We start from the raw sequence: 25,245 nt of genomic DNA, 5'->3' as shown, positions 1-25,245 counted from the left end.
GGAGAGCTGGTGAGCCGCTTCAGTCTTAGCACGGTAAGAATCGGGGGCATGGATTCCAAACCTGAAATTAACCACCACTCTGTTTGCAAGATGAAGAGCTAGAGGCAGTTCTGCTGGCATTGGGTCTTCTTGAATACCAAGTTCTCTTGAAGAGACACTGAGGGAGGAGCCTGGGGCTTCAGCTCCCCAGAGATGTGGACAATCTCTGGGGAGAGAGTCTAGCCCCCAAAGGGTCTGAGAGTCAGTAAGTGCCAAGCGGGATGGTGGCCTCCTGAGCATGGGGCGCTCAGCTCCAGCCAGCATCCTGGAAGAGGCCGCTGCAGCCTGCCTGCCCCATCCAGCCAAAGGCAATTCCTGCCTTTTGTCATCTTTATTTCAATCCAGCCCCTAAAACTTTTTACTGAGGGTCTTTACTCAGTTTCCAAAGTCAACTCTGCATGTACTAACAACTCAAGAGGTGTGTTCATCCATCCCACAGGTTTCCTGGATGTCCCCTATCTGCAGAGCCCTGTGTCCAGCCTTGTAGATCTATTGCTTTTCAACCAGCCATAAATATTTCCCTTCTATCTCTGCCCCCTCCATTTCTCTCCTTAAACCCTTAAAAGAAAACACACACACATACACACATACACATACACATCACTACAACCCTCTATCTTGAATCCCAAGTCCTCCAGCCGTCTCCTGCTTGGCCATCATGTTGCAGGTCGTCCCAGTTGCCTGGGCGTCAGAGAAGATTATAACCACCAACATTTACTGAATGTTCCCTGTGTCGGCACCAAGGGCTACGCACACGTGATCTCTCATAACCTTCATCCAATAACTTTCATTCAACAAATATTAAGTGCCAACCACATGACCGAGACTCTTCTGGTATGTGGGCTACACCAGTGAGTCAACCAAAGATTCCTGCCCTCACGAAGCTTACACCCTAGCTGCAGGGTAGGGGTGGGAGTAGGTAAAAGAGACAAACAAACAAGGTAAATGAAGAAGTTACATGCGGGTTAGAAGACATAAATACGATGGCAAGAAGTGGGGAGGGACCAGGGGCTCAGGAGTACCAGGTCTGGCAGATGGGAAGGCCTCCTGGAGAAGATGCTCTTGAAGCAGAGATCTGGAAGAGGTGAGGATGCATTCCACCGAGATATGAGGGCAAAGGGCCTGCGGCGTGGCTGGTGTGGTCAAGAAGCAAAAGGGAGGCCAAGGGAACAAGGCAAAAAATGGTAGGCACTGAGGTCAGAGAGGTGAAGTGGGCCAGGCTCTAGGGTTCTGTAAGCCAGTGTGAGTCCTGTGCCTCTTACTCAGGTGATATGGGGGAGAAATGGAAGGATTTTGAGCAGAGGAGAAAACTGATGGGATCTGCAGATTTCAAGGCTCATCCTGGCTGCTGTGTTGAGAATAGGCTGGGGGTTTGGAGCAGACACGGTGTCCGGTAGACCAGTTAGGTGGTTATTGTAATAACCCGGGTAGAGAGGGTGTGGCCCTGGCCAGAGTCTTCCTGGTGGAGGAGAGAAGTGGTCCGATTCTGGATATATTCTGGAAGCAAAGCCAAGAGGGTTTCCTGGTGGACTGGATGGATAATGGGAAAGCCAGAGCAATTATCGATGACTCCAAGATGGTTAGGCAACAAGCTGGGAGGCTGGGGTTGCTTTTTGCTGAGATGGTGAACACAGCAGATGGAGCAGGTTTGGTGGGAGGCTGGAGAGTGGGCACTTGGGGTTGGACATGTCTGTGAGATACCCCAGTGACCCTGTAACTAGTATATCATAGAGAAGACATTTAAAGTCATGACCTAGGATGAGACCACAAAGGAGAAAGTGTGGAAAAAGATGAGAAGACCCAACCCTGAGGCTTGGGATATCCTATGCCCAGAGGTTGGCGAGAGGAGCAGCAGCCAGCCAAGGGGACTGAGAAGTGAAGAACAACAGAGGGTGAGGGAAATTCAGAGACTGCAGGTCCTGACAGCAGAGGACCAGGGGTGTCTAGGAGGAGAAAGTGACCAACCCCGTCAAATGTTGTTAGGGAGACCAGAAGGATTAGGATTGAGAAATGGCCACTTGGTCTTCCCTAGAAATGGATATAGGTGTAATACCTATTTTAAGGTGAAGAAAAAGAATCTTAGTGAGAAGATCCAAGGTCACAGGGTTATGAGCAACAGAGCTAGGATGTAAGAAAAGGTCTGTGCAAAGCCCAGCCTGACTGCTTCTCATAATAACCTCTCGGGCTCTGATGCTCTCTAAACCAAGGGAGTATCTCTGATACCCAGCAGTTCTCATTCCTGCTGGACTGTTCATCCTTAGGAAGTTGAATAGTTTCTAGTTTCTGCAGGTCAGGGAAAACCAGGGATGAGCAGACTGTAAAATCCTATAAAAATGCTTTTAATGCCAGGTGGGATATGAGGGGATTCTCAGAGAGAGCTGGTCTGGCTGGCCCCACTTTCCTTTCAATTGTGTATTTCATCCACCTATTAGGGCCTGGCCCCTAAGGGCATTTCCAGTTAGTGCCCCCCCCCCCCCCATTTAAAGTATTCAGTCCAAGGATATTTGCATTTGAGTAGAAGGGCATTTCCACAACCGGTAAAGGGAGAGATGGCAAGAGGGGTGTTGCGGCATGCACACCCAACCCAAATCCAGGACCCTCTGTTTCTCCATTACTGGGTAGGTCTCCACGGTCTGCCCGCCCTGGGCAATGCCTTCTTAGCTGGTATGCGGGCTCTCCTTGTCTGGGGCAGGATGACAGTCACCTGTCTCCCTCTGGTGTTTACTGGTGCAATTGCAGCCCCAGGAGACCACAGGAAGCTCTCTCTGCCTTCCCAGATCCAGGGCCTGGAGAGCCACGCCTGGGAGCCAGGCCTGGCCCTCTTCCCTTCTAGGCCTTGTCTGCCTCTGCTTAGGGCATCTCTACAACTCTAGGCCATGGAGATGGACCCTCTGCATTCCCAACTGCAATGGAAAGAACTCAGACATGAAAATTAAGAATGTCTGGGGTGCCTGGGTGGCTCAGTGTGTTAAGCCTCTGTCTTGGGCTCAGGTCATGATCCCAGGGTCCTGGGATCGAGCCCCACATCGGGCTCTCTGCTCAGCGGGGAGCCTGCTTCCTCCTCTCTCTCTCTCTCTGCCTGCTTGTGATCTCTCTCTCTGTCAAATAAATAATATTAAAAAAAAGGAATGTCTGATAGCTTACTCTGGTTGTCCCTTGGGGTAGCAGGGCAGATCTAGAGATAGGGGAGAAACCAAGGGTCTCTGATATGTGCACAACCCTGCACACCCCCAGGTCCCACTCTTTATCTCTCCCTTTGCTAAGTTATTTGCTATCACGAGGCCCATTTGTAAAGGGAGGCAATGGAACAAGAGGAGATCTCCTGCTTACTCCTTCTCTGTTCGCCTTAGGGGCTGGCTTCTTCCCTGGACCTGGGGTTGGGTAGCTGAGGCCGCAGCTGGGAAACAGCTGAGGTCATTTGGGGCACCCTGCAGGTGGCCTTCGACTCTCGGGGGATGAGCCCATACAGACCTAGGTTCAAATCCTGACTCTCACTCATGAGCTCTGGAACCTTTCTGTGCCTCAGTTTCCTGGCCTGAGAAAGGAAGGTAATCATATCTCCTGCGGCACTTAGCACAGAGCCTGACTGCATCGGAAACAGTCAGTGTGGCCATGTAGTAAATGCTTGGGGACGACAGGGTTGCAGGGGGTACAGGAAAGAAAAGCATGGTACAGGAGCCAAGGATTCGAGCCCAGGCTTCATCACTCCACTTAGCACGTCTGTGCATTTAGGGCAAGCTAGCATCCACAAAGCTGCAAGGAGTCCTAAATGGGGTGTGAGGCAACAAGGAGATGGGTACTGGGCTCTGAGGAGGAGCTTCTGCCTTCTCTGGCCTTCCCTGGGCCAAGGATCCTCAGTGTAGCAGAGACAATTGCCTGGCCCACCTCTTGGGACTGATGGGAGATAAGAACCGTCATGACAAAGGAAAGTGGTTTGAAAACTGAAACACTTATACTCTAGTTACCCGCCCCCGTCCCGCCAGCATCCCGCACTTAGCTCCATATCCCAGGGAGTTTACATTCTCTTTGGAGAGACAGACAAGAACCCAAATGGGGGCAATGCCCAAGTCGACATCAGGTGCAGGAGAACCACTCCAAAGCCTCACCAGAAACCTCCAGTCGAGGGAAGGGCAAGTCCCCAAAAGGAAAGCTAAGCTACAGGATGACTGGCCACTAGCTTCGGCCAAGATGGGCAGGTACCAGACCCTTCTGTGGAGGCCCAGCTGGTAGTCTACGCTATTAATCCAAAAAAAGCTATATACGGTAGGATTCCAACTACGACATTCTAGAAAAGGCAAAAACCATGTAGAGAGCAGAAAGATCAGTAGTTGCCAGGAGTTGGGGAACGAGTAGGTGGAGCACAGAGGATTTTTAGAACAGTGAAACTACTCTGTCTGATACTATAATGATGGATACATGTCACATGCATCTGTCCAAGCCTATACAATGTACAACACCAAGAGGGAACCCTCCTGCAAACCATGCACTGTGGGTGATAACAATGTGTCAGTGCAGGGTCATCAATTGTAACAAATATACCCCTCCACTCAATTTTTCTGTGAATGTAAAACTTCTCTAAAAAATAAAGTCTAGGGCGCCGGGGTGGCTCAGTGGGTTAAGCCACTGCCTTCAGCTCAGGTCATGATCTCAGGGTCCTGGGATTGAGTCCTGCATCGGGCTCTCTGCTCAGCAGGGAGCTTGCTTCCCTCTCTCTCTCTCTCTCTGCCTGCCTCTCTGCCTACTTGTGATCTCTCTCTGTCAAATAAATAAAATCTTAAAATAAAAATAAAGTCTATTAAAAATTACATAGAGGGGGGCACCTGGGTGGCTCAGTGGGTTAAGCTGCTGCCTTCGGCTCAGGTCATGATCCCGGGGTCCTGGGATCAAGCCCCACATTGGGCTCTCTGCTCAGCCTGCTTCCCTCTCTCTCTCTCTGCCTGCTTTTCTGCCTATTTGTAATCTCTCTCTGTCAAATAAATAAATGAAATCTTTTTAAAAAATTACATAGAGCGGGTCTGGGTGGCTCATTCATTAGCATCTGCCTTTGGCTCAGGTCATGATCCTCAGGTCCTGGGATCGAGCCCCGCATCGGGCTCCCTGCTCAGTGGGGAGCCTGCTTCTCCCTCTGCCTGCTGCTCCCCCTACTTGTGTCCTTCTCTGTTAAATAAATAAATAATATCTTTTTAAAAAGCTAAATAGATAATTTCCCATGAGCTGCTGCTTCCTCATCTGTAAAACAGTCTCCACATTGCCATCGTTAGGGTCAGGTGGGCTCTAACACAGAACAACATGTGAGCTGGCATCGGGGATGCACTGGTAAGAGAGCGAGATACCTCAAGGTCCATGGGACTGTGTCCTGGCAGCGGTTCTAGCCAGCAGAGGACCTTCTACTTCCTTCTTCCCCTCCCCCTCCCTCCACCCAAGACAGCAAATGTTAACAAATAACATCATCACTCAGTTTCAAAACCCTTCTCTGAACGGCTCTTGAGGCCACTGTCTTTTCTCTCCAGTGAGAACAGGCAACAAGCCACTGTACATTCAAAATTCGAATATTCGTCTCTCCAAATGGCTCCCACAAGGTCCGGGCAGCTATTTTAAAATCCAAGAAGCCTGTGCTCACACCCCCAACAGTCGGCTCTGAACAGATCCCACACATGAGACGTGCCCCACACAGATACTTGCTGAATGACCTTTTTAAAAAAAAAACCAGGATGCAAACCCAGTGAACTCTCCTTTCAGATCCCACATGCCCCTCCAAGGAGCGGCCCACACGGTTTTTTGGTTTTTTGTTTTTTTTTTTCAAAGGAACATTATTTGATCTGAAAAACATCTGGAACCTGTTTCCCCACACTTGACTGAGAGCTTTTGGCCAACATCAGATGCCCAACCACTGAGCAAACACCCTGTTTGCCTGCGCTCAGAGGAGCACCCCTGTGCACGGGGGACAGGCGGCTTGATTAAAAAGCTCCAGGAAGGTCAGGCTCCGGTCTGACAAGACGTTTGCAAACCCTGGAGCAGTGAATGTAACGACAGGAAAGGTGGTGGGGTTGTGGGGTGGGGAGAAAGTACTGGAAATAAAGATCAAGGCCAAGGAGCTTCCTTACCAGCAAAACATCAGCCACACAAAGCACTTCTTAGTTCAGTATTTTTACAATGACAACCATGCCTGTTCTCACCTTTACGAGGTGCTTCTGGTGGCGGGCAGGGCTAAGGCTCATGTTGGCTGGAGTCCCCTGCTCGTGCAATGGTGACAGGCTGAGGGGCCCACAGGAGGCCTCCACTGGGATCTGGACACAGGAATGGCCGCCCGAGCCCAGTGCAGACACCAGGTGACTGCGTCTGGCTCTTTGGCCGTGAGCATCTGGGCAGCACACACGTTTGCCGCAGAAGTAATGGGTCGTAAGGTTGGTTTCACCGCAGAGCTTTACCCTCTACAATCTCAGCACTCGTGGCCGTCTCTACAGTGACCCAGAGTTTCCAACCCACATTTCCCGTGGCACTTTGGAATGCCCATCGGTAACAGGGAACCAGAGGCCAGAGACAAACAATAGTGTAGAAGGCTGTCGCCACACCATACAAAACTCGGTGGCAGGTGCACAGCCCGGTATTTGGAAACTGATACCTCCCTCGATGAAGGAGGAAACCTCAGTGAAAAGAGAGAAAGTGTGAGGCCGCAAAAGGAGGCGAATCAACAAGAAAAAAAAGTATATGCTGCCATGAAGGAAAGACTTTGAAGACAAGTACCTAGCTACGTATAATCTACAAAATCAATGATACGTGTACAGTTGCCAGGAATCCACAGTAGGCATTTTTGGTATGTTCAAATATTTTTATACTTCACAAGAGAGTCTTTTTAATTTTGTAATTTGTTCTTTGCGTTTCATTATCTCCTTTTTAATGGATGTCCCTCTTTTGTTTTTCACGATTTTTGTTTTTGCAGCAAAATTGCATGATAGCCCACGAGCTGTGCAGCAAAAATGCTGGCGGCAAGGATGCTTCGGCATGAAGCCACCCAGAACCCCATCCATTTTCAAGTAACCAGGATGGAGTCAAGAGGGAAAGTTATGTAGCTGGAAGACAGTGGACCTGGAGGGGATCTAAAGCTGGCTCTCCTACTTCCCAGCTTTGGCAAGTGTGACCTTGGGAGGGCCCTTCACCTACTCTGCCTAGCTCCCAACATTATTAGGAGGATCGTGTGAAACCCTATGTGAGAAGTTTCTCTGCAACTTCAAAACCTGGCTGCAAGGGTTGGAGACGGTGATAAGCGTTGCCCTTTGAATTCTCCAGAAGCCGAAATCCTCTGTGCCGTGTACTCTTCAGATTCCAGGCCTGTCTCTTAGAATGACAGCTGATAGCATTTACTAAGCTTGTGTCACAGGTTAGGCCCTGGGTTAGGGTTGCAGGTCACGAGTTCCCTCTACCACTCGGAGTATTGCTGAAGCCCCCACCCTGTCCTGGATTTGCCATCTGCTCCCAGCCGCTCCTTCTGGAATTCTTCTCTCCGTCCTCAAGAGCAGTACCAGGGAATTTGCCAAATCTAACAGCTCTCCCTAACCTGGCCCCTGCGGCTGCTCCCCCCATCCCACCCCCCACACCTGAGTCTTCCGTGATTCCTACCCTTGGCCTCTGAGGAAATCTCCTGCCCTTTGTGTGACCTCCACCACCCTCGTGGTTCTTCTTCTCAGATGTGAACTTCTCCACTGGGCCCATTATCTCCAATTTCTGCTGCATGGGGCTTTGCCCTTAGAACTGGCTCTTTCCTGCCAGCATTTCAATAGCTTGGGTGTCCCTTGTCTCCCGCACACTTCTGGTGTGTGTGCCCAGCCCGCCGTGTCCCTTTCTCATTCACTTCTGTCCCTGACGGGGCTTGCCAGCAGCTGGCTGGGTTACATCAGTTACACTTTTTCCTGTGCCAGTCTGACCTCTGCAGGCGGGCCACAGGGGACCCCTCTGTAACCTCCCTCTGAGGGAGTCCCGCCGCCTCCAGCTTCTACTGCCCACCCCCTGGCACTGAGGACCCCAGTCTAGGCCTCCAGCCCTGTCTGCTCCGCTCAGCGGGCTCACGGGGCACCTGCCTCTGCACACACACACGATCCTCAAACTCAGCGTCTGCAGAGTCACTGCCACTGGCCTTTGTCCCTGTAGATCTAGTGTGTCCCTTGCTGGAAGCCCTAATAATGGGACAGTGTGCCCTGTCACCCCTGCCATCCCGATAATTCTCGACAGCCTATCCCTTCACTTTCCAAAGCACCTTGTTTTAGAGGATAAGTTAGATGCTGCAGCTTCACCCCCACTCCTCTGGCTGACCGTCACAGAAACCCAAGTGTCATACCACTCCCCACCCCACCCCACCATCCCCGAGCCTCTGCAGTCACCAAGCCCTGCAGATGCCACTTCTATATAGCTCTCAAATCCGTGCCATGGCTCATGCCCTCGCCTATGCTGACTGTTTCAACGGGGTGTTCTCTCTGCCTCCAGCCTCTCCTTTCTTCCCTTCTCCCACCTGGAATGCCGGGGACGGAAGGCACCTTCCCAAGCTGCTAATCCAATCGCCTTCACCAGCCCCTCCCCAGCCTGACTACAATATCGAATCCGGACTCCCCACCAGGCCAAGCAGCTTTTGTGGCCCCTTGCATTGTGACCCTGTCCTCTCCCGAGCCTCATCCGTCACCCAGCCACCCGGGGCCTCCCCTTCATGCCCTGTCTATTCACTGTCTGCAGGTCAGCTCCGGTCACCTCTTCCTGGAGGCCTTCCCTGACTGCCACTCAGCTTGGCTGCCCTGTCCGGTCCTCGTGGTACCTGCAGTTCCTGTACCACAGACCTGACACCACACGACCCCACATTTGCCGGCCACCCACCCGTATTCCCACCTAGACTGGGAGCATTGCTGTGGCGCCTTCGGTTTTGGGCTCGGAGGCACTAATATGGTGTCTGTGTATTCAGTGAGTATGTGTTAAGTGAATCACTTCCTGTCACTGACACTAAATCCTGCTGGGCTGCCGCCCTTGGCTGCCCCTGTAGGTATGCACGCCCCTCCTCTGCCCTTTCTTGCCGGGAGTAAGAGAATCTGCCCTGTCCATTGGTGAGGGAGCGGGGGGCTGTTCTAACCAGCCTTACCCCGTGTCAGGAGCCCTGTGTCCCACCTCCACTCATCATCTGTGACCTCAGCAGCCCTGTGCTGCTCTGAGCATGAAGAGAAGGATGGGAGGCAGGCTAGTTCGCTCCGAGGTCTCTTTCAGCACAGAGAGTCTGTGATGCCACCGCCTGTGTCCCAACTTTGTCCCCACTCTGGGCCCGCGAGTGCAAGGAGGTGGCCCCCAGGAGGCAGCAACACAGACACTGTGGGTCCAGGGTGGCGTGGGGCTAGGCCTGTCCCACTCAGGGTGAGGCTGTTCAGAGTCACCTGCTTTCTGGGAAGGAGAAAGCCGTGGAGCCGCCTGGAAACCCGAGGGACAGCAGGACTCCTTATTCCTTCTCTCTAATGCAATGCATATTCCCCACTTAAAGGCAATTTCTTCACTTCAAAAGGTTTCCAGCTGGTGAAATTCAAGGTGAAGAATAAGCCTCAGTCAAGAAGCTTCTCAGGGGCCTTTCAGTTTGCATCGTCTTGAGAAGGGATGCATTTTAAGACGTTTGCCTCTTAATGTTTGTCAGAGCACCCAGGGAGAAGGCTGCCTCTTATTTCAACCCTTCTCTCAGCTCTCAGGACTGTTGACGCAGGGACCGTTCACATTTCCCTGCACAACTTTGCCTTTTGGGAAACCAGCTGGATTTGTCTCCTGGTTGTCCCCTTTCCAGCCCTGAGCCGCACCCCCCCCCCCCGCCGCCGCCCTGGGTGGAGGAGGGACTAGCGCTGGGTTCAGAGTCCACCCGGCTCACCTGGGCACCCAGCAGCTTAAAAGGCAAACCGTGGGACTCACACATCTCATGGTTCACCTCCAGGAGGTGTCCTTCCCCTGCCATTCATTCATTCTCTACTCACTCGCCTGGTCAGCCAACATGGGGTCTGCAAACCTGGTAAGAGGTTGTGGCCAGTCCTACTTTCCTAGAGCTTATACACAGGTCAAGGTTCTGGGAGATAGAAATAAGCAACAACAATACATGCCAGAGGAAGTAAACGCTAGGTCTGGTAGGTAGGGGACATTTAAAAAGCTCAGAGAGGGGCGCCTGGGTAGTTTAGTCATTAAGCATTGGCCTTCAGCTCAGGTCATGATCCCAGAGTCCTGGAATCCAGCCCTGCATTGGGCTCCCTGCTCGACGGGGAGCCCGCTTCTCCCTTTCCTGCTCTCCCTGCTTGAGTTCCCTCTCTCACTATGTCTCTCTTTGTCAAGGAAATAAATAAAATCTTTTAAAAAATAATAAAAAACAAATAAAAAGCACATAGAAAGAAGAGACCAGCCAGGGATGAGGAGAGGCAATCAGGGAAGTGGGAGGCAATCAGGGAAGGCTTCTTAGAAGAAGCATTTTGGTGTGATCAAGGTGTCCCAGAATGCAAGGTCCGGATATGGGAAGTGGCCTGAGCAAAGGTGTGCAGAAGGGAAGACCTCTAGGAGGCGCAGAGACACAGTCCCAGGCCCACTGACCACCTCCTTCCAGGGCCTCGGGGCTTGCTTGGTGGTGGTGGTGGGAGCTTCCAAGGCACCGTGGGCACCTGCTGCTTTGGTGGCTTTTGCTTTAATCACCTTTGAAACGAGACACTATCCCCACATAGCCCACTGCTATCTGTTTGTCCTTTCTCATCAGGCTCTGGGCCCAGAGGAAATGCTTACAATCCTCTTCTCTGTTACTCTGTTCCCCTACCTGCACTTTTGAGGGACCCTATTCCCAGATAGCATCTACTTCCTCTCCAACTTTTCCAGTTGCTTTCTTTCTAGAGATATTTGCTCTCTCTACCCCTCCAGGGGAGCTCTGTTCATCTTCTCATTTCCCATTGTCCCTGGCCTGTCTCCCCCCTCTTCATCACCATCCTTCTTAGCAACCATTCCTTTCTGTCCCAGGAAAGCTTCTGTTCAGCAAGCCCTCTCCAATGGTACCAGCACCCTGATGTCTCCCCTGAGAGCCATTGTCAGTGGTCCCGTGGCCAAGCCTTTGATGCTGGGCAGACCTGGGTTTAAACCCTGGTTCTGCCACTTTCCAGCTCTGCACCTGCTTTGATTAAATTCTTCCGCAGGAACTTCTCTTGTTTTTCTGACCCAATATCTTTTCTCCCTTCTAACAACCAGCACCTTGATTCTCCTTTGAAGGAACCATCCTCTTCTGCTCTCAGCTTTTGTAGATTTAATGGGCCTACCCAGGGTCATTAGTTCAGGGATAAGTATGTGATCTAAGCAGGACAAATCCTGGGATTTTTAATGGTTGTAAAGTGTCAACCTATACCCACTAGGATTGATAAACTAGTAACACAAATCTGAAGCTGATGGAGTTGCCGTTGCCACCACAAGGAAAGAGTCTATTTATACATAAAACCAGCACAGAAAAAGCAGAGAAAAGGGAAAGAAAGATTTTTAGTGATGTTGTTTGGGCACCTGGATCCAGCCATGCCTGAAGCTATCCCTGGAGTTTTTGGTTTGTGAACCAAAAACCAGTGAAACTGGCTTTTGTTACTTGCTACTGACAGTCTCAACCAAAGAAACACTTCATTTGCAGACTTGATGAAAACTTTAAATGAAATGACACATGAACAGTATCCAGCATAAAGTGGGTACCACTTGATTAATGGTGTTTTTCGGGAACTCAAACTAAATCTGCCTTGTCAAACATCAGCTATATTTCCAAAAAAAAGTCAAGTTCTACAGTAGTAGAATATTACTTTTTCTTCCTTTGTTTCCATCACTTTGACCTTTTTCTTTCTTTTTTTTGGTGAAACTTCTGACCTTGACTTTTTTTTTTTAAGATTTTATTTATTTATTTGACAGACAGAGATTACAAGTAGGCAGAGAGGCAGGCAGAGGGAGAGGAGGAAGCAGGCCCCCTGCTGAGCCCCGATGGATGTGGGGCTTGATCCCAGGACCCTGGGATCATGACCTAAGCCAAAGGCAGAGGCTTTAACCCACTGAGCCACCCAGGCGCCCCTCCTTGGCTTTCTTAATCACAGCTCTGTGGCCCTCATAAGTCTCCAGGTTTTCTTACCATCCCGCCTCTGGACAGAGACAGGGTGGGAAATTTCATGACCTGGAGGAGGTGATGCATTCACACCCCAGGATGCATTCACACCCCAGGACAATCAGTATGGACCAAGCCAAATCAAAGGCCGACTTCCCAAGCTTGCTTCAAACCAAGTACACCAGATACTCAGAAAAGTCTGCACTGCCATCTAGTGGCCATCTGCTATAATATCACGCAGAGTGGAGCCGTTTGAGAAACCCTCCTGGGACAGTCACTGGGCTGCGAAAGAGTTTTTGGATCTACCTCCTTACTCCTTCAGTGGCAGAACCAAGGACAAGTGAATTAATGGCAAAGTAGAGCATCTTGTCCCAGGTGCGGCATTATACTCTTCCCTAAAAGACTGGGCTCCTGCCCTGCAGGAGCCCTCCACATCCTGTTCTGAGCGTTAGAATCTCAGGGTCCTGTGTTTCCTCTGCTTCTCTCCCACGTGTCCAATGGTGCAACCCAGGCCAAGGGTCTCCAGGGAGGAGGGCTGACGTGCAGGTGTGCTCGTGTGTGTGCTCGCATGGTCATGAGCATGGGGCTTGGGAGGGTTGAGGGAGAGGAGACCCAGAAGGCACCCTTATTACTGCTTGCTTAGAGTCCCGGAGGAAAGGACATTTGTCACGATCGCAAACACAATAGCCAGTCAAAGCTTTGTGTTCCCAGTCTCATAAATTGTGGGACACATCACAGTGTATTGGTTCCCTGATAGTGGAAACAGTCCCAGAGAGAGAGAAAAATCTACCCTCTCCATGTGAGGACGCTGTGATCTCCCACCCCAGAACTTGCTGTTTTGTTGTGTTTGTCCTGACCGCCATCAGGCCTGATCAACAGCAGCACCGAGAGTCCCCAGGCCGGACGGACAGAGGGGAAGAGCCGTCAGTGGCCTCTCCCTGCCGCTGCACACGGAAGGGACCAGAAGGCTGTGCACGTCCGTGTGGTGTGTGTGGGGTCACATCCTGACCGTGACCCTTCCATCTCCACCCATTTGTGGCCTGATTCCCGGCCACATCACAGTCCTTGTATGTAGGTTGACATGGGCACCTCCTAATCAAACACCACAAAGATGGAGGCAGAGTCGCCCTCCATTGCTGACACTTTGGGGGTTCAGTGTGACCCAGGAGTCAAGAAACAAAGAGACAGTGACCGGAACACTGGAGCAGCACCCCCAGGACCTGGCCTGGCCACTGCAAGCAGGAGCCACAGTCCCACTTCCTACTTCCATGGCCCTTCCCCAGGCTTACTGCATCCCCAATCTAAGGGAAGCTTCCAGAACAAGATAGTACTAGTCATTTCCTGGTAGAAAGAACACTTATTTGCGATTCCTAAAAATGCTTCAATCTTCTGTTTCAGACAAGTGAGAGCAAACTCTCAGGTGTGTTTCATATTGTAAGGATGGAGTCAGGATGCACTACTCCTCTTGTTTAGCCCATTACAAACCTGCTCCTCCGCGTCCGGAAGATCATTCTGAAAGCCGAGCCACCTTGCACCTGGAGAAAGGACTCCCTCTCTCCTTTTCTCTGCCAACCCCAAAGCACACACCAGCTGGTCTCCGCGTGCACTGAGGAGCAAGGCTTCTTGGGAGCAGGCAAAGACCCAGCAGAGCGGCCCCAGAGTCCCACTACAGTGCCCAGGCTGCAGCCCCATTCCCCCCATCCCAACCTCCTCCAAGGTTATAGAGCTTCTCTAAGGAGGGCACATGCTTGTGGTATCCGTGGTCACGTGGGACCCCCAGACCCAACCAAGATGGCCCTGCCCATGGCTTCAAGTCACCCAGATGAGCATGCTCAGAGGGAAACCAAGACCCATGGCCCTCCCCCTCCAGGCCAGGCTTGCTCACTTACCTCCAAGGCCCTAGGGAACTTGACTATGGGCTCAGCCCAGTGGGTGATCTTTAGTCTGTAGTTGTTGCAGTCGGGAATAATCATGCAGCCGATGTTCCCCAGCTCTGGGTAGAAAACTTCAAGGCCCCTATGGAGAGAGGGAGATGGTCAGCCCATGTCAGTTCTGGGGGAGGCTGAGAGCTCACACCGTTCAGTTGTGCTGTGGAGAATGTGGAGTAAGTGGGATTGAATCCTAGGCCTGCTTCCAACTAGTTGTGGTCACTTTCTAGTGTGACCAGTGTGTGTTAAGAGTTACTTGACCTCTTGGTGCCTCAGTTTGTTCACCTGTAAAATGGGGACATGGACTGTACGTACTGATAGCGCTGGCGTGAGGAGCGAAGAAGGCGATTGATGTTTACAACGAGCCACCAGCGGTCAGAAGACGTTAACGGTCATCTGTATTTACTCCTCAGGAAGAACATACATCTTTAGGCAAACCTGGTCAGTGTCTTTAAAGTAGGATTGGGTTTATAAGAACAATATTTACACAGTGCTTTCCAGGAATGTTTTCTTTACATCAAGAAAGGTTTAGCAAGTGCGCACAGCCTTCTTCACGGGTCCAGCCTTCGTCGACCCTAAACAACCCAGATCCCCTCCAAGTCTGGCAATCGTCCCTGGTAGTTTCCCTAACCCACCTCTCTGGGTCATGTGTCGCCCGATAACCTAGGCCCTCGACCTACTACTCCCTGTACTTTCAGAATGCAAATGTCTCCTAGGGGGTAAACTCTCTGGTCCCTAAGACAGTGGGATGAATCCATTTGTCTGCTTTTTCCCTGAAAGAGCTGAACAGCATGAATGCTCTAAGAATCCTGTTCCCCTGGAGGGCTGTTCCCAAAACTCCATCAGGATTAGCTTTAAGGGCTCACCTGTAACCAAAACTCAGGGATGTAAGCCAGGCTGTCAAACTGATATTTAAAAAAACAAAAAAAAACCAAAATCTTTGAACCAACTTTTTTTTTTTTTTTTAATTTGCCCTTTCTCTCTGTTCTGCCATTTTTTTTTAATCACCAAGACCCAGGGTCTCGGCAGGGTGCATTTGGTTAAGATGATTCACAGACAGAGAAAAGGTGGGTCCTCCGCCTTTGCCGAAAAGCCCAACGTGGCTGAGCAGCTCCACAGCCTGCCAGGGGTCACCCAGAGCTGGCCACGATTCCCTTGCTGGGGGTGAGGCTGGGAGGAGGCCCAGTGAGGAGATGCCGCGGAGAGCAGGGGCGCCCAAACTCGGGATCTGCGAGGAAGGCCAGGGCAGCTTTCCGGTGTGGAGCCCCACATTCCGCTCCATTTCACCCTTTCAGTGTCCCCCGAGGTCCCACCTTGGGCGCTGGCAGCCAGAGCCTAAACCCCCGGCAGGGGCAGGACGCTTCAGTGGGCCAGCACCCCGAGGAGCCTCGGGCCGGTTAGCTCAACTTCCGGTTTGCTCAGCTCACTTGTTTCTTTTACCTCTTGGTGAGGTTATAGTAATTCCTTTTGGAGGCCATGGTTTTGATTGCTTTTGAACAAGTTTTAGGGATGGGTTTTCATTTTTCCTCACAGCAACATTTTATTTATTATTACTTACTATTATTATTATTATTATCATTATTTTTCAAGAGAGAGTGGCCCTGCGTAGCCGGAGGGGCAGAGAGGGAGGGAGAGAGAGAATCCTAAGCAGGTTCCACACTCAGCACGGAGCCCGACATGGGGCTCCATCTCCTGACCCTGAGATCATGACCTGCGCCGAAACCAAGAGCCGGAGGCTTCCCTAACTGAGCCCCCCAAGTGCCCCAACAGTAATATTTTCAAGAACTTTTGGTTTGGTTCGGCCATGACTGTCTGACATTGCACCTAGCAAGGTCTAAGGCCAATAGAGGGGACCCCCTGCTGGAGAGTCAGGACACAGCCCGGAACTGGGAAGGGCCAACGGCCAGGAAGGAGGGAAACAGAGGACCCCAGGGGCCTTCTCCAGGGGACGAATGGGTCTCCTCCTTTTATCGTAGTGGAATTGCTACAAATGTTAAAACAGTTTAGCAAAAGCAGCCAGCTGACGTCCCATGAGTGGGCCTCAAGCGGCAGAGTGGCCCCTGGAAATGTAGGCACCAGGAGACCAGGGATTGAGTCCGTGCTCCTGGCCCTGGTCACACCATGGGGCGCTGCCAGCCCAGTGTCTGAAAACCTCCCGTCGCCCCACACGGCAGGCCAGGCCCCGGGGGCACGTGTGGGCCTCTGTCCCGTTCAGCAGTTTTGCCAAAGACTTGGATCAGGACACAGAAGGCAAATCTGTGTAATTTGTGAGAGTCACAAAGTTGATTAATAACAATGAACAAGTGGGTCATTGATTAAAACAGATGATCCCATCAGCCTCAAAAAAAGATCTGGACAAGCCTGAGGTGAATGAATTGGAAACTGAATTGAGTAAGAACACACTTTAGCACCTGTGCCCTCTTCCGGCTCATGGGGTGCCTCACACGGGGCATGTACCCTCTCCACCCCCCAGAGGGGGGGCACTTCCTGGTCAACTTCACAAGGACCTGGGAGCGCCGCGGGGAGGGCCGGGGGCTCTGGTCCCAGCGCGGTCGCTATCTCGCATGGCATAAGAGGCCGGGGGAAGGGAATGGATCAGGAGCACCGCACACATAGTATTTCATTCCGTACGACTCCTCAGAGCAGCCGTGGCTATATGCCCCTCCCCCAGATGAGTAAGTGGAGGCCCACAGAAAGTGAAGCAACCCGCACAGGGTCTCATTGTTGGCGAACTGAGGGGACGGGGACATGGGTGTGGCACACAGTGTCCGTGAGACCCCCCCCCCCCCGAGATCCCCGCCTCCTGGTCCTGCCACCTGAGTGTGACCGCTCCCCTTGAGTGGGGGCTGGATTTGGTGACTCGCTTGGAAGGGAGAAGGTGGGGGTTAGGGTTAGCAGCAGCAGTGGGACATCACTTCCAAGATTATGTCATAAGAAGACTGTGGCTCCTCTCACATGCCCTCCCGCTCAGCCAGGCTCTGGGGAAAGCATCTGTGGTGTGACGAACAGCCCCACGGAGAGGCCACCCTCAGGCAGGGGACCAAGGCCTGTCAACAGCCACACGGGCAAGCTCCTGGGGAGCCGAGCCCCCCACCCCTGCCAGTCCAGCCCCTCAGATGAGGCCGCAGCTTGAGGACAGCCTCCGGAGAGGCTCCAAGCCCCCGCTGCCCAGTGGAACCCCACCCGGAGAAACCAGGACACAACAAAGGTGAGCAGCCGCTCCTGTGGGGGATCTGTGCAGGGAGAACTACTCCAGTGGCCTGACAGCCTCCCCAGGGAGCAGATGCGCTTCTCTGGGCTTCTGACGGGATGGTCACCGTAAGAACCGGATCAGAGGAAAACGGCTCCTTGCCTGTCCCAGCAGAAAGGGCTCAGAATTCCAGCGGCCTGTGAGCGAGGAGGACAAGAGGCCGTGGAGGGGAGGCCAGCTTCACAGAAGTCTGAGGGGACTCGCTGGGCACCCCAGCCTCCCTGCGTGGTTCTCAGGGTCCAAGTGCGGGGCGCCAGCCTTGGAAAAGAGCAAAGGGCTGTCTCCAACCAACGTCCCAGATATGGGGTCCAGGAGCCAGGCCCCTGGGGAAGAACCAGGGACAGAGGAGGGTGCCCCGCTTAGAAGAGCTGCAGGTAAAGGCAGAGTGTGACACCTCACCGCCTGAAGGACCAGCAGGAGGCAGAGAAACTGGACTCCTCCGATGCAGGGTCCCGGGACAAAACTAGGAGTGCGGTGAGTTAAAGAGAGGCGACCCCCACCTTGAGACGGGAGGGGACGTACCCTGTCAAGGACAGAGCTTCCAATCCAGACCAGAGGCTCTGGGGTTTTTGTTGTTGTTGTTGCAGACACTGAACATAAGTCCTTTTTTTTAAGAGTGAGAAAGAGTACGCAGGCAGTGGGGCACAGGGGCAGAGCGGGGGAGAGAGCAGGCTCCATGCCTAGCACAGAGCCCAAGGCAGGGCTCGATCTCACGACCCTGAGATCATGACCTGCACTGAAATCCAGAGTCAAATGCTTAACCGACTGAGCCACCCGTGCACCCCTGAATCTCAGTGTTTTTGTCGGTCTACTCAGGCTTGTCTTGGGGTAGGTAAGATATCACTGCGGAAGAGCTTTTCTTTTAACAGTGTTTTCCTACTGCTTCTCCTGATAAATATAATTCCTCTTCTAGATTCATACTCTCTGGTATTAAGGCCTAAATTTACAAATTCTCTTTTAGACTCCAAATACCACAAGGGGAACGGATTCTCTGGGGGCTGTCTTGGCAAGGGGAGGAGGCTGAGCTGAGCAGGATTCTTGGGGGGGGGGGCGGGTCTTAGCACAGGAGGTACTGACCCCAGAGGTCTGGCATGTCCACAATGTGCTGTCCGTTAGTGATGGCCTTTTACCAGCAATAAAGACAAACCTTTTGCAGTGATGGCTTATAATGAAACAGTTCCTACCACGCAGCCCGAGTGCAGTAAGTTTGTGTTTCTCAGACTGGGGGTCTGCTGGTGTATTCTAGGCAGTCCTGAGAAGAGCTCCTGAGAAGGATTTAACTGCATTTGCCCCTCCCCCCAAATTCATAAGCTGAACCCCAGCCCCCAGTGTGAGGGCGTCATGAAGCAGGGGCCTCCAGGGGGTGCTTCCACTAGGCAAGGGCATGGCGAGAGGATGGCTATCTCTGAATCAGGAAGTGGGTTCTCACCAGATGTGCTAGCACTTGCAAGAAGGAGGAAAAAGTACATTTCTGCTCTTTGTAAGGCGCCCTGAGCTGGCATTTTTTTAGAGCTGAGGTAAGGCGACTAAGAAAGCTCCCCTTCCCTTGAGTTTGAGAAGCTCTGCCCCTGCATGAAGGTAAGCAGCCAGAAAGAGTGTTTGTTGAGTGCAGAGTCAGACAGAAGGGGCTGAACCCTGGCTCTGACACTTGCAGGGTGTGGCAGTGCTGTAGACTGGTTATTTAATCTCTGGAGCCCCCTCTTTGGCTGTGAGGATGCTGATACACACGTCGGGGCTCCCTCCGTGCCCCAGAGTTCTCAGGCCACCGGGACACCGAAGTGTGTGTGGAGGGAGGCCTACAGCGCAGAGCCAAGGGCAGCTGGGGCCGGGCCAGTCGGTCGCAGCCAGGGACCATATACACACAATCACTTTCTAAGTGTTCTGTAATGAAGGTGGGAAGCACAGAGGCATTCTGCAAGGGGGCCTGATCGTGACTGGCCCAGCCCACCTCCCCAGCTCATGAGAACTCGATCTCCTGCCTTCCTGCCTACCTGAGTAAAATGGCTGCCGCCCCCAGGAAGGTTCCACTCCGCGGAGCACCTAGAGGCCTGGAGCCCACATGTGAGAGGCAGCCACTGTTTCCTCCTCCTCCCGCACAAAACTTCACCCACAGTGGTTTCACCAGAGTTAAGAAAAGGTACTGATAAGAATGTGTACCATCTTTGGGGGGGGACAGTTTCAGCTACCTAACTTTTCAAGGGAAAACCTGTATTTATCTTTCTAGAAGTCACATTAGGAGGAATTCAAATGTACACAAGGAGACCAAGTAGAGAGGAGGGTTCTTCTCTACACTCTCACTTCCATTGGCTTCAATGGGATGCCAGTCCCATCAGCTACCAAACGGGCAGAGAGGGTTGGCGGCAGAGTGGCCCGGGGCCGCCCTCAGGATGAGCCACGAGTCCAGGCCAATCAGGACTGGCTTTTCTAACTGGCGGTCCATGAGGAGAGAGCTGAACTTTGACTCAGGCAGGGAGAAGCTTCAGGAAGAAGCCCACCCCTGACACCCGGCCTCTTCTCTAGACAGCACCCAGAGGCCACACTCCCTAAAAGACCCACCTGTCACACACTCCTGGGGCTTCATCCCTGGAAGGCTAACCATGGCCTCTCACATGGGAGGGTCCAATTTCACACCCTCTGTCAACTGCCACTGTTCTTTAAAATGCCACTTTGCTGGGGGAAAGGGGGCAGTCTGGGCTATGGAGAGGGACGGTCCCTCAGGGTCCCAGCAGAGAGGGTGAGGGCAGCCTCTCGGGTCTGGAGGTCCCGGGGTATGAGGGGGAGCTGACCAGACCCGTATACCCTCTGGGGCTGGGAGCCTGCCTTCTGGAAGGCGGGAGCCTGTCTCCAGTGCCTTCCTTATGCTGTCCTCCATCCAGGTATTCTCCCAGCCTCACTTACTCTCTGCCAGTCCGCAGGGGCTGCCTGAGGAGACAGTGCTCCCTGGTTCAGCAGACACGCCTCCCCGCGATCTCAAGCCCCGTTTTGACCTGCCTGCTTGCTTTCCGGAGTCCCGCCCGGCCTTACTTGCAGAGGACAGCATCGGCGTCAGACAGGGGCTCGTACAAGCACAAGTCGCCTTCCTCCACATCTCTGGAGACCACCATCGTGAGACCGAGAAACAGGGCTGCCACGGCCAGCCTCATTGTCCAGTCCGTGGACACCTGGAACGAAAGGAACTTTCAGAGCTGGGGGGGCTCTCTGCAGGGGGCACCCTTCTCACCCTGCGTGTCCCCACCCCGGGGGCCCACTTGGAGGAACAGAGACCACTGGTAAGCAGAAGGAGAAGGGCAGGCAGCTGCCTGGGCTCCAGCGGCCAATCTGCCACCAGGACACGGATACCTTGGGAGGATCTGGGCCTACTCCAAACCGGACTCAGTTTGCAGTCCTGGCTGGGGCCCCGCCCCTGTTGGAGCAGGGCTTTGCTGGCCACTAATCTCGGCGCTGGGGCAGAAGAGCTTACATAAGTCTCTCTTCCCAGCAATGCGTCCTGTCCCTGCCGCTCGCCCCGTGTGCAATCAGCTGGCCCTAGGCCAGGCAGCCTTCTCCTTTGGCTTTAAGGCAAACCCTGGGAAGCCAGTGACCCCAGGCTTTGGGCTGGGGGGGCAGGAGCACGGGTCCTGTGGTGCTTGCAAGAGCAAGACCTTGATCGTCTCTCTAGGAGCTGCGGTCTGGCTGGGCTGAGCCCTTGGACAGCGCTGCGTCCCCTGCCCACAGTTCTGTGCCACCTGCCTTGACAGCCTTGGGGCTGACGGATGGTAGGTGGACCCAGGACACAGTGACCCTGTGTAGGAGGGGCCACTGCTCTTGGGGCCGCCCTGGCCCCGAGAACAGCTCCAGAGGGCCAGCTAAGGACAGAAGGGCTCCTCTGACTGCACCTTGCCGCAGTGCTGAACTCAGCACTCTCCCAAAATAATAGTCTCTGGAGAAGAAGCCAGCAGGGCTGCTGGGGAAGGGGGCAGCTTGCGGTGCAGGTTGCCGGCGGCACTGGCTGAGAGGAAGGGCGGCAGCAGCCTGCAGGAAGTTGCGTGTGGGGCTTCCATTGGAACAGGAGAGGGCAGGGGGAAGATCAAAAGCAGTTCTCCCTCTGCCTTTCCAGCTGATCTGCTCCCTATCTTCTCTGAGATGGGGTGTGGGGGTGTGCTGGGGGGCTGTTCTACCAGCCGGGAACAGAGGATGCCTGGGTTCTGCTCTGAGCCCCCCACCAGGTTGCTGGGGTGGGTGTTGGGGGGCCTATGCCTCACTAGGATGCACCTCTTCTCCCTCTCAAAAACAAGTGAAATACCCTGTCACTCCTGTGCCTTGCTAAGGAAGATGAGATCATAGCCATGAAGTGTATGCAGCTTGAGCTTTAGAGAAACTATTTCGAGCATCGCTTGCTTTCCAGCTGAATTCCTGCTTCCAGGAGCCCGACTTCTAGCCAAAAGCCCTTCTTTGGGGCAACAACTCAGATGAGCTTCTCAATAAGTAGAGTCCCTGATGTATGGCCAGGGCTCCCCAAAGAGGACTCTCCTTCCCAAGGTCATTCCCTTACTGGAAGTGTCTCCTGGTAGCCCCCGCCTCACAAGATGGCAGAGAATGGGATAGGACAAGCTATGGATGGAAGGGCCTCAGGCGGGAATGGCCCTCACCGAGGGAATGCTCGTTATTTACGCAGAGTGTAAGTACTCTTCACAGCTCCTTCCATGTGTCCATTCATTCATTCATTCATTCGCAATCTGTCTCTCCAGCGAGTACTGAGCACTCCCACGTTCCAGGCCCTGAAAAGACAGAGTGTCAGCAGGGTCCCTGTTCTGGAGGAGCTCGCTGGATAGCCAGAGCTAGGGCACCTGGGTGGCTCAGTGGATAGCCAGAGCCACAGGGACGATGCTGCCAGCGTTGGTCTTCCAAGGCCAAGAGCCTCTTGCCTTCAAAGTGGCAGCCACTAGAAAAGCCAGAACTTTCCTGAATGCCAATCGCTCTTAGCACCAAAAAATGGCTGTCTGGAGGTGGGGGAGATTCCCCGGGATAGAGTTGCTCCTGCCAAGCCTACCCATGTCAGCAATTCTTCCTCACTCAGTATGAGCCAAGCTTTTATCACTGAATCCTCTTGATAGGATCCTCTGAAGTACGTACTGTTGTTATCCCATTTTACAGAGGAGGAGACTGAGGTACAGAGAGGTTTGCTGACCTGGACCTTGGTCACATGGGTTGTAGTGGCAGACCTGGGATTTGAACCCATGCCATCTGCCTCCAGACTCCCTGCTCCTTAACCCCTCTCCTCTACTGCCCCCTCTTGGAGCTTTGCTGTCCCCTGTCTTTCCCCTATTATTGTCCCCCTCCATTCCCTTTGTTCTTCAAATGAAGCCCGGAATCTCCCACTGAGCCCATAATGCCTGCCTGATCTGGCTCTTTCTGCTTCTCTAGCTGTGACTCTCTACTCTCCACAGCTGCGGCTCAAGGTTTAACTCCAGCTCAGGCCTCAAGCTCCTTCCTGCCCCCAAGGCCTTCCTGCGTACCTCCTTCACTTCCCACTCCCCTTTGGTGGATAGTTGAAATGTCATGTCTTCAGAGAAATGCTCTGACCCCCAGGTTCCGTTCAATTCCTGTTACACAGAATTGTAGCTCCTTACTCTTTTCCTGGTTCTTAAATGCTTGTAATGGATTATTTTGCAATTACTTACTTAGAGATTAGTTTATCGCTCCCTGCCCCCGTTTCCACAAGCTTCTTGGGAGGCAGTACTTAGTCTGTATCCAGCATTCCAAGCACAGTCCCTGGCATTTCTAGATGCTTAATAAATGACCGCGTGAATGCCTGACAAACTGGCCGCCTCTGTTTCTGATAGTTCAGTTTTCCCATAACAGCTCCTAACTCAATAAACAACAGCAGGAAGTAACTGCTCAGGTTGGCCCCAGGCCCTGGATCCCTTTTGCTTATTTATCTAACCTTCTCTGGCTTGTTCTTGTACAGAGAGCTCCGACAGAGCGCAGTGGTTCTCGACATTTTCGAATCTGATCTTTCTCTTGGGGATTCACAGAACTTCACTTCCTACAGGGAGTCCAAGATCAGGGAACCACATTCAAAGCCCGGGAAGGCACAGTGTCCCCTTCCCACTGCCAGCCTGCTTTGCTCCACTGCCTTATTTCTGGAAACTTCCATCTCTAGATCCCACGGTAGCCACCCTGGGAGCCCCCTTCTTTTCCTCCAGTCATCTGGACTGTGACCACATCCCAGTGCTCTCAGGGAAGCTGAGCCTGTTGGGCTTCCCAAGCTGCCTCGGTCCCTCTAAACCTCGGAATCCGCCGGGCAACAGCTCCTTGAACACTTGGCCCCCTCCTGTCCCTGCAGGCCTCCGCTCCCTCCCTCCCTCATTACTGCCCAGGTGTCACCTTCCTTCCCCATCCAGACAGATGCTTGTGCTTTCCCTCTCTCCTAAGCCTTTTCACCTGCGCCCTCTGGAATCTCCGAATCTACGGTGACTCCATCCCCCTCCCTCCTTTCCTTCACTCTGCATATAAAAATTGAGATTTATATGCCATAAAATGCACCCTTTTAACATGTACAATTCAGTGGTTTTTAGTATAGAGATCACTAAGGGTTGTGCAACCCTCACAAAGTCATGCAACCATCATCACTACCTAATTCCAGAACATTTTCATCACCCTCAAAAGAAGCCCCGAAGTACAACGCATGAGCAGTTACTCCCCCTTCCTTCCTTTCCCAGACCTGGGGAGCCACTAATCTACTCTCTGCCTTTGTAGATTTGCTTTTTCTGGGTGTTTCCTATAAATGGAATCATACTACAGTTGACCCTTGAACAAAAGGGGGTTAGGAGGCCAATTCCCTGTGCAGTTGAAAATCTGTGGATAACTCTTGACTGCCCCCAGATTTAACTACTAATAGCTGACTACTGACGGGGAAGCCTTACTAATAGCATAAACAGTCAATTAATCCATATTTTAACACATATATATATATATGTGTTATATTCTGTTTTCTTATGATAAAGTGAGTTAGAGAAAAGAAAACATTATTAAGAAGATTGTAAGAAGGATGCCTGTGGCTCAGTGGATTAAAGCCTCTGCCTTTGGCTCAGGTCATAATCTCAGAGTCCTGGGATCAAGCCCCAAATCGGGCTCTCTGCTCAGCAGGGAGTCTCCTTCCCCCTCTCTCTGTGCCTGCCTCTCTGCCTACTTGTGATCTCTCTCTCTCTCTCTCTCTGTTAAATAAATAAATAAATAAATAAATAAATAAATAAATAAATAAAATTTAAAAAAAGAAAAGAAAATTTTAAGAAAGAGAAAATATACTTATGGTGTGGACTTTCGAAAAATTGCATATAGGTAAACTCATGCAGTTCAAACCCACGTTGATCAAGGATCAGCTGTGTATGTGTTCTCTTGTGACAAGCTTCTTTTGCTTAGCATGTTTTCAAGGTAATCCATGTATCGGTACTTCATTCCTTTTTATGGCTGGATACTTTTCCATTGTATGAACACACCACATTTTATTTAACCATTCAATACTTGGTGGACATTTGGGTTGTTTCTTCTTTGGGTCAATTATGAACAAAGCTGTTATAAACATTTGTATACATTTTTGTGAAAATACGCTATGAACTTTCTTGGCTTATGCCCAGGAATAGAGTTGTTGGGTTGTATGACAATTCCATGTTTAACATTCTGAGAAACTGCTCCAGTCTTTATTTTCTTGACGGTGTACTTTGATGCACAAAAAGTTATAATTTCAATGAACTCAACTGAATTTCAATCAAGTCCAATTTATCTATTTCTTCTTTTGTTGTCTGTGCTATTGGTGTCATATTCAAGAAATTAGTGCTAAATCCAATGTCATGAAGCTTTTCCTCTATGTTTTCTTCCAAGAGTTTTCCAAACTTAACTCTTACATTTCCATCATGGATCCATTATGAGTTAATTTTTTAAATATT

At 51.9% G+C, this 25,245-nt stretch overlaps 1 protein-coding gene across 7 annotated transcripts in view; it reads right to left on the bottom strand.

Moving 5' to 3' along the window:
- The window catches only part of PEBP4 (phosphatidylethanolamine binding protein 4), a 235,385-nt gene that overhangs the window by 176,304 nt on the left and 33,836 nt on the right, over positions 1-25,245 (bottom strand). For 3 of the 7 annotated variants that reach the window (XM_082729269.1, XM_082729267.1, XM_082729268.1), the window contains exons 2-3: positions 20,345-20,481; positions 14,032-14,158 (exon numbers count right to left, since the gene is read on the bottom strand). In XM_082729269.1, the coding sequence (XP_082585395.1) occupies positions 14,032-14,158; positions 20,345-20,481 (264 nt within the window). Of the gene's footprint in view, positions 1-14,031; positions 14,159-20,344; positions 20,482-20,568; positions 20,774-25,245 lie in introns of those variants that run through there. The other 4 variants (XM_082729273.1, XM_082729270.1, XM_082729271.1 and 1 more) reach the window with 4 other exon arrangements.

This window comes from Mustela nivalis (assembly GCF_964662115.1).
Source record: "Mustela nivalis genome assembly, chromosome: 4".
In the NCBI taxonomy this organism is placed as follows: Eukaryota; Metazoa; Chordata; class Mammalia; order Carnivora; family Mustelidae; genus Mustela; species Mustela nivalis.
This window is presented reverse-complemented; position numbering and strand designations above follow the sequence as displayed.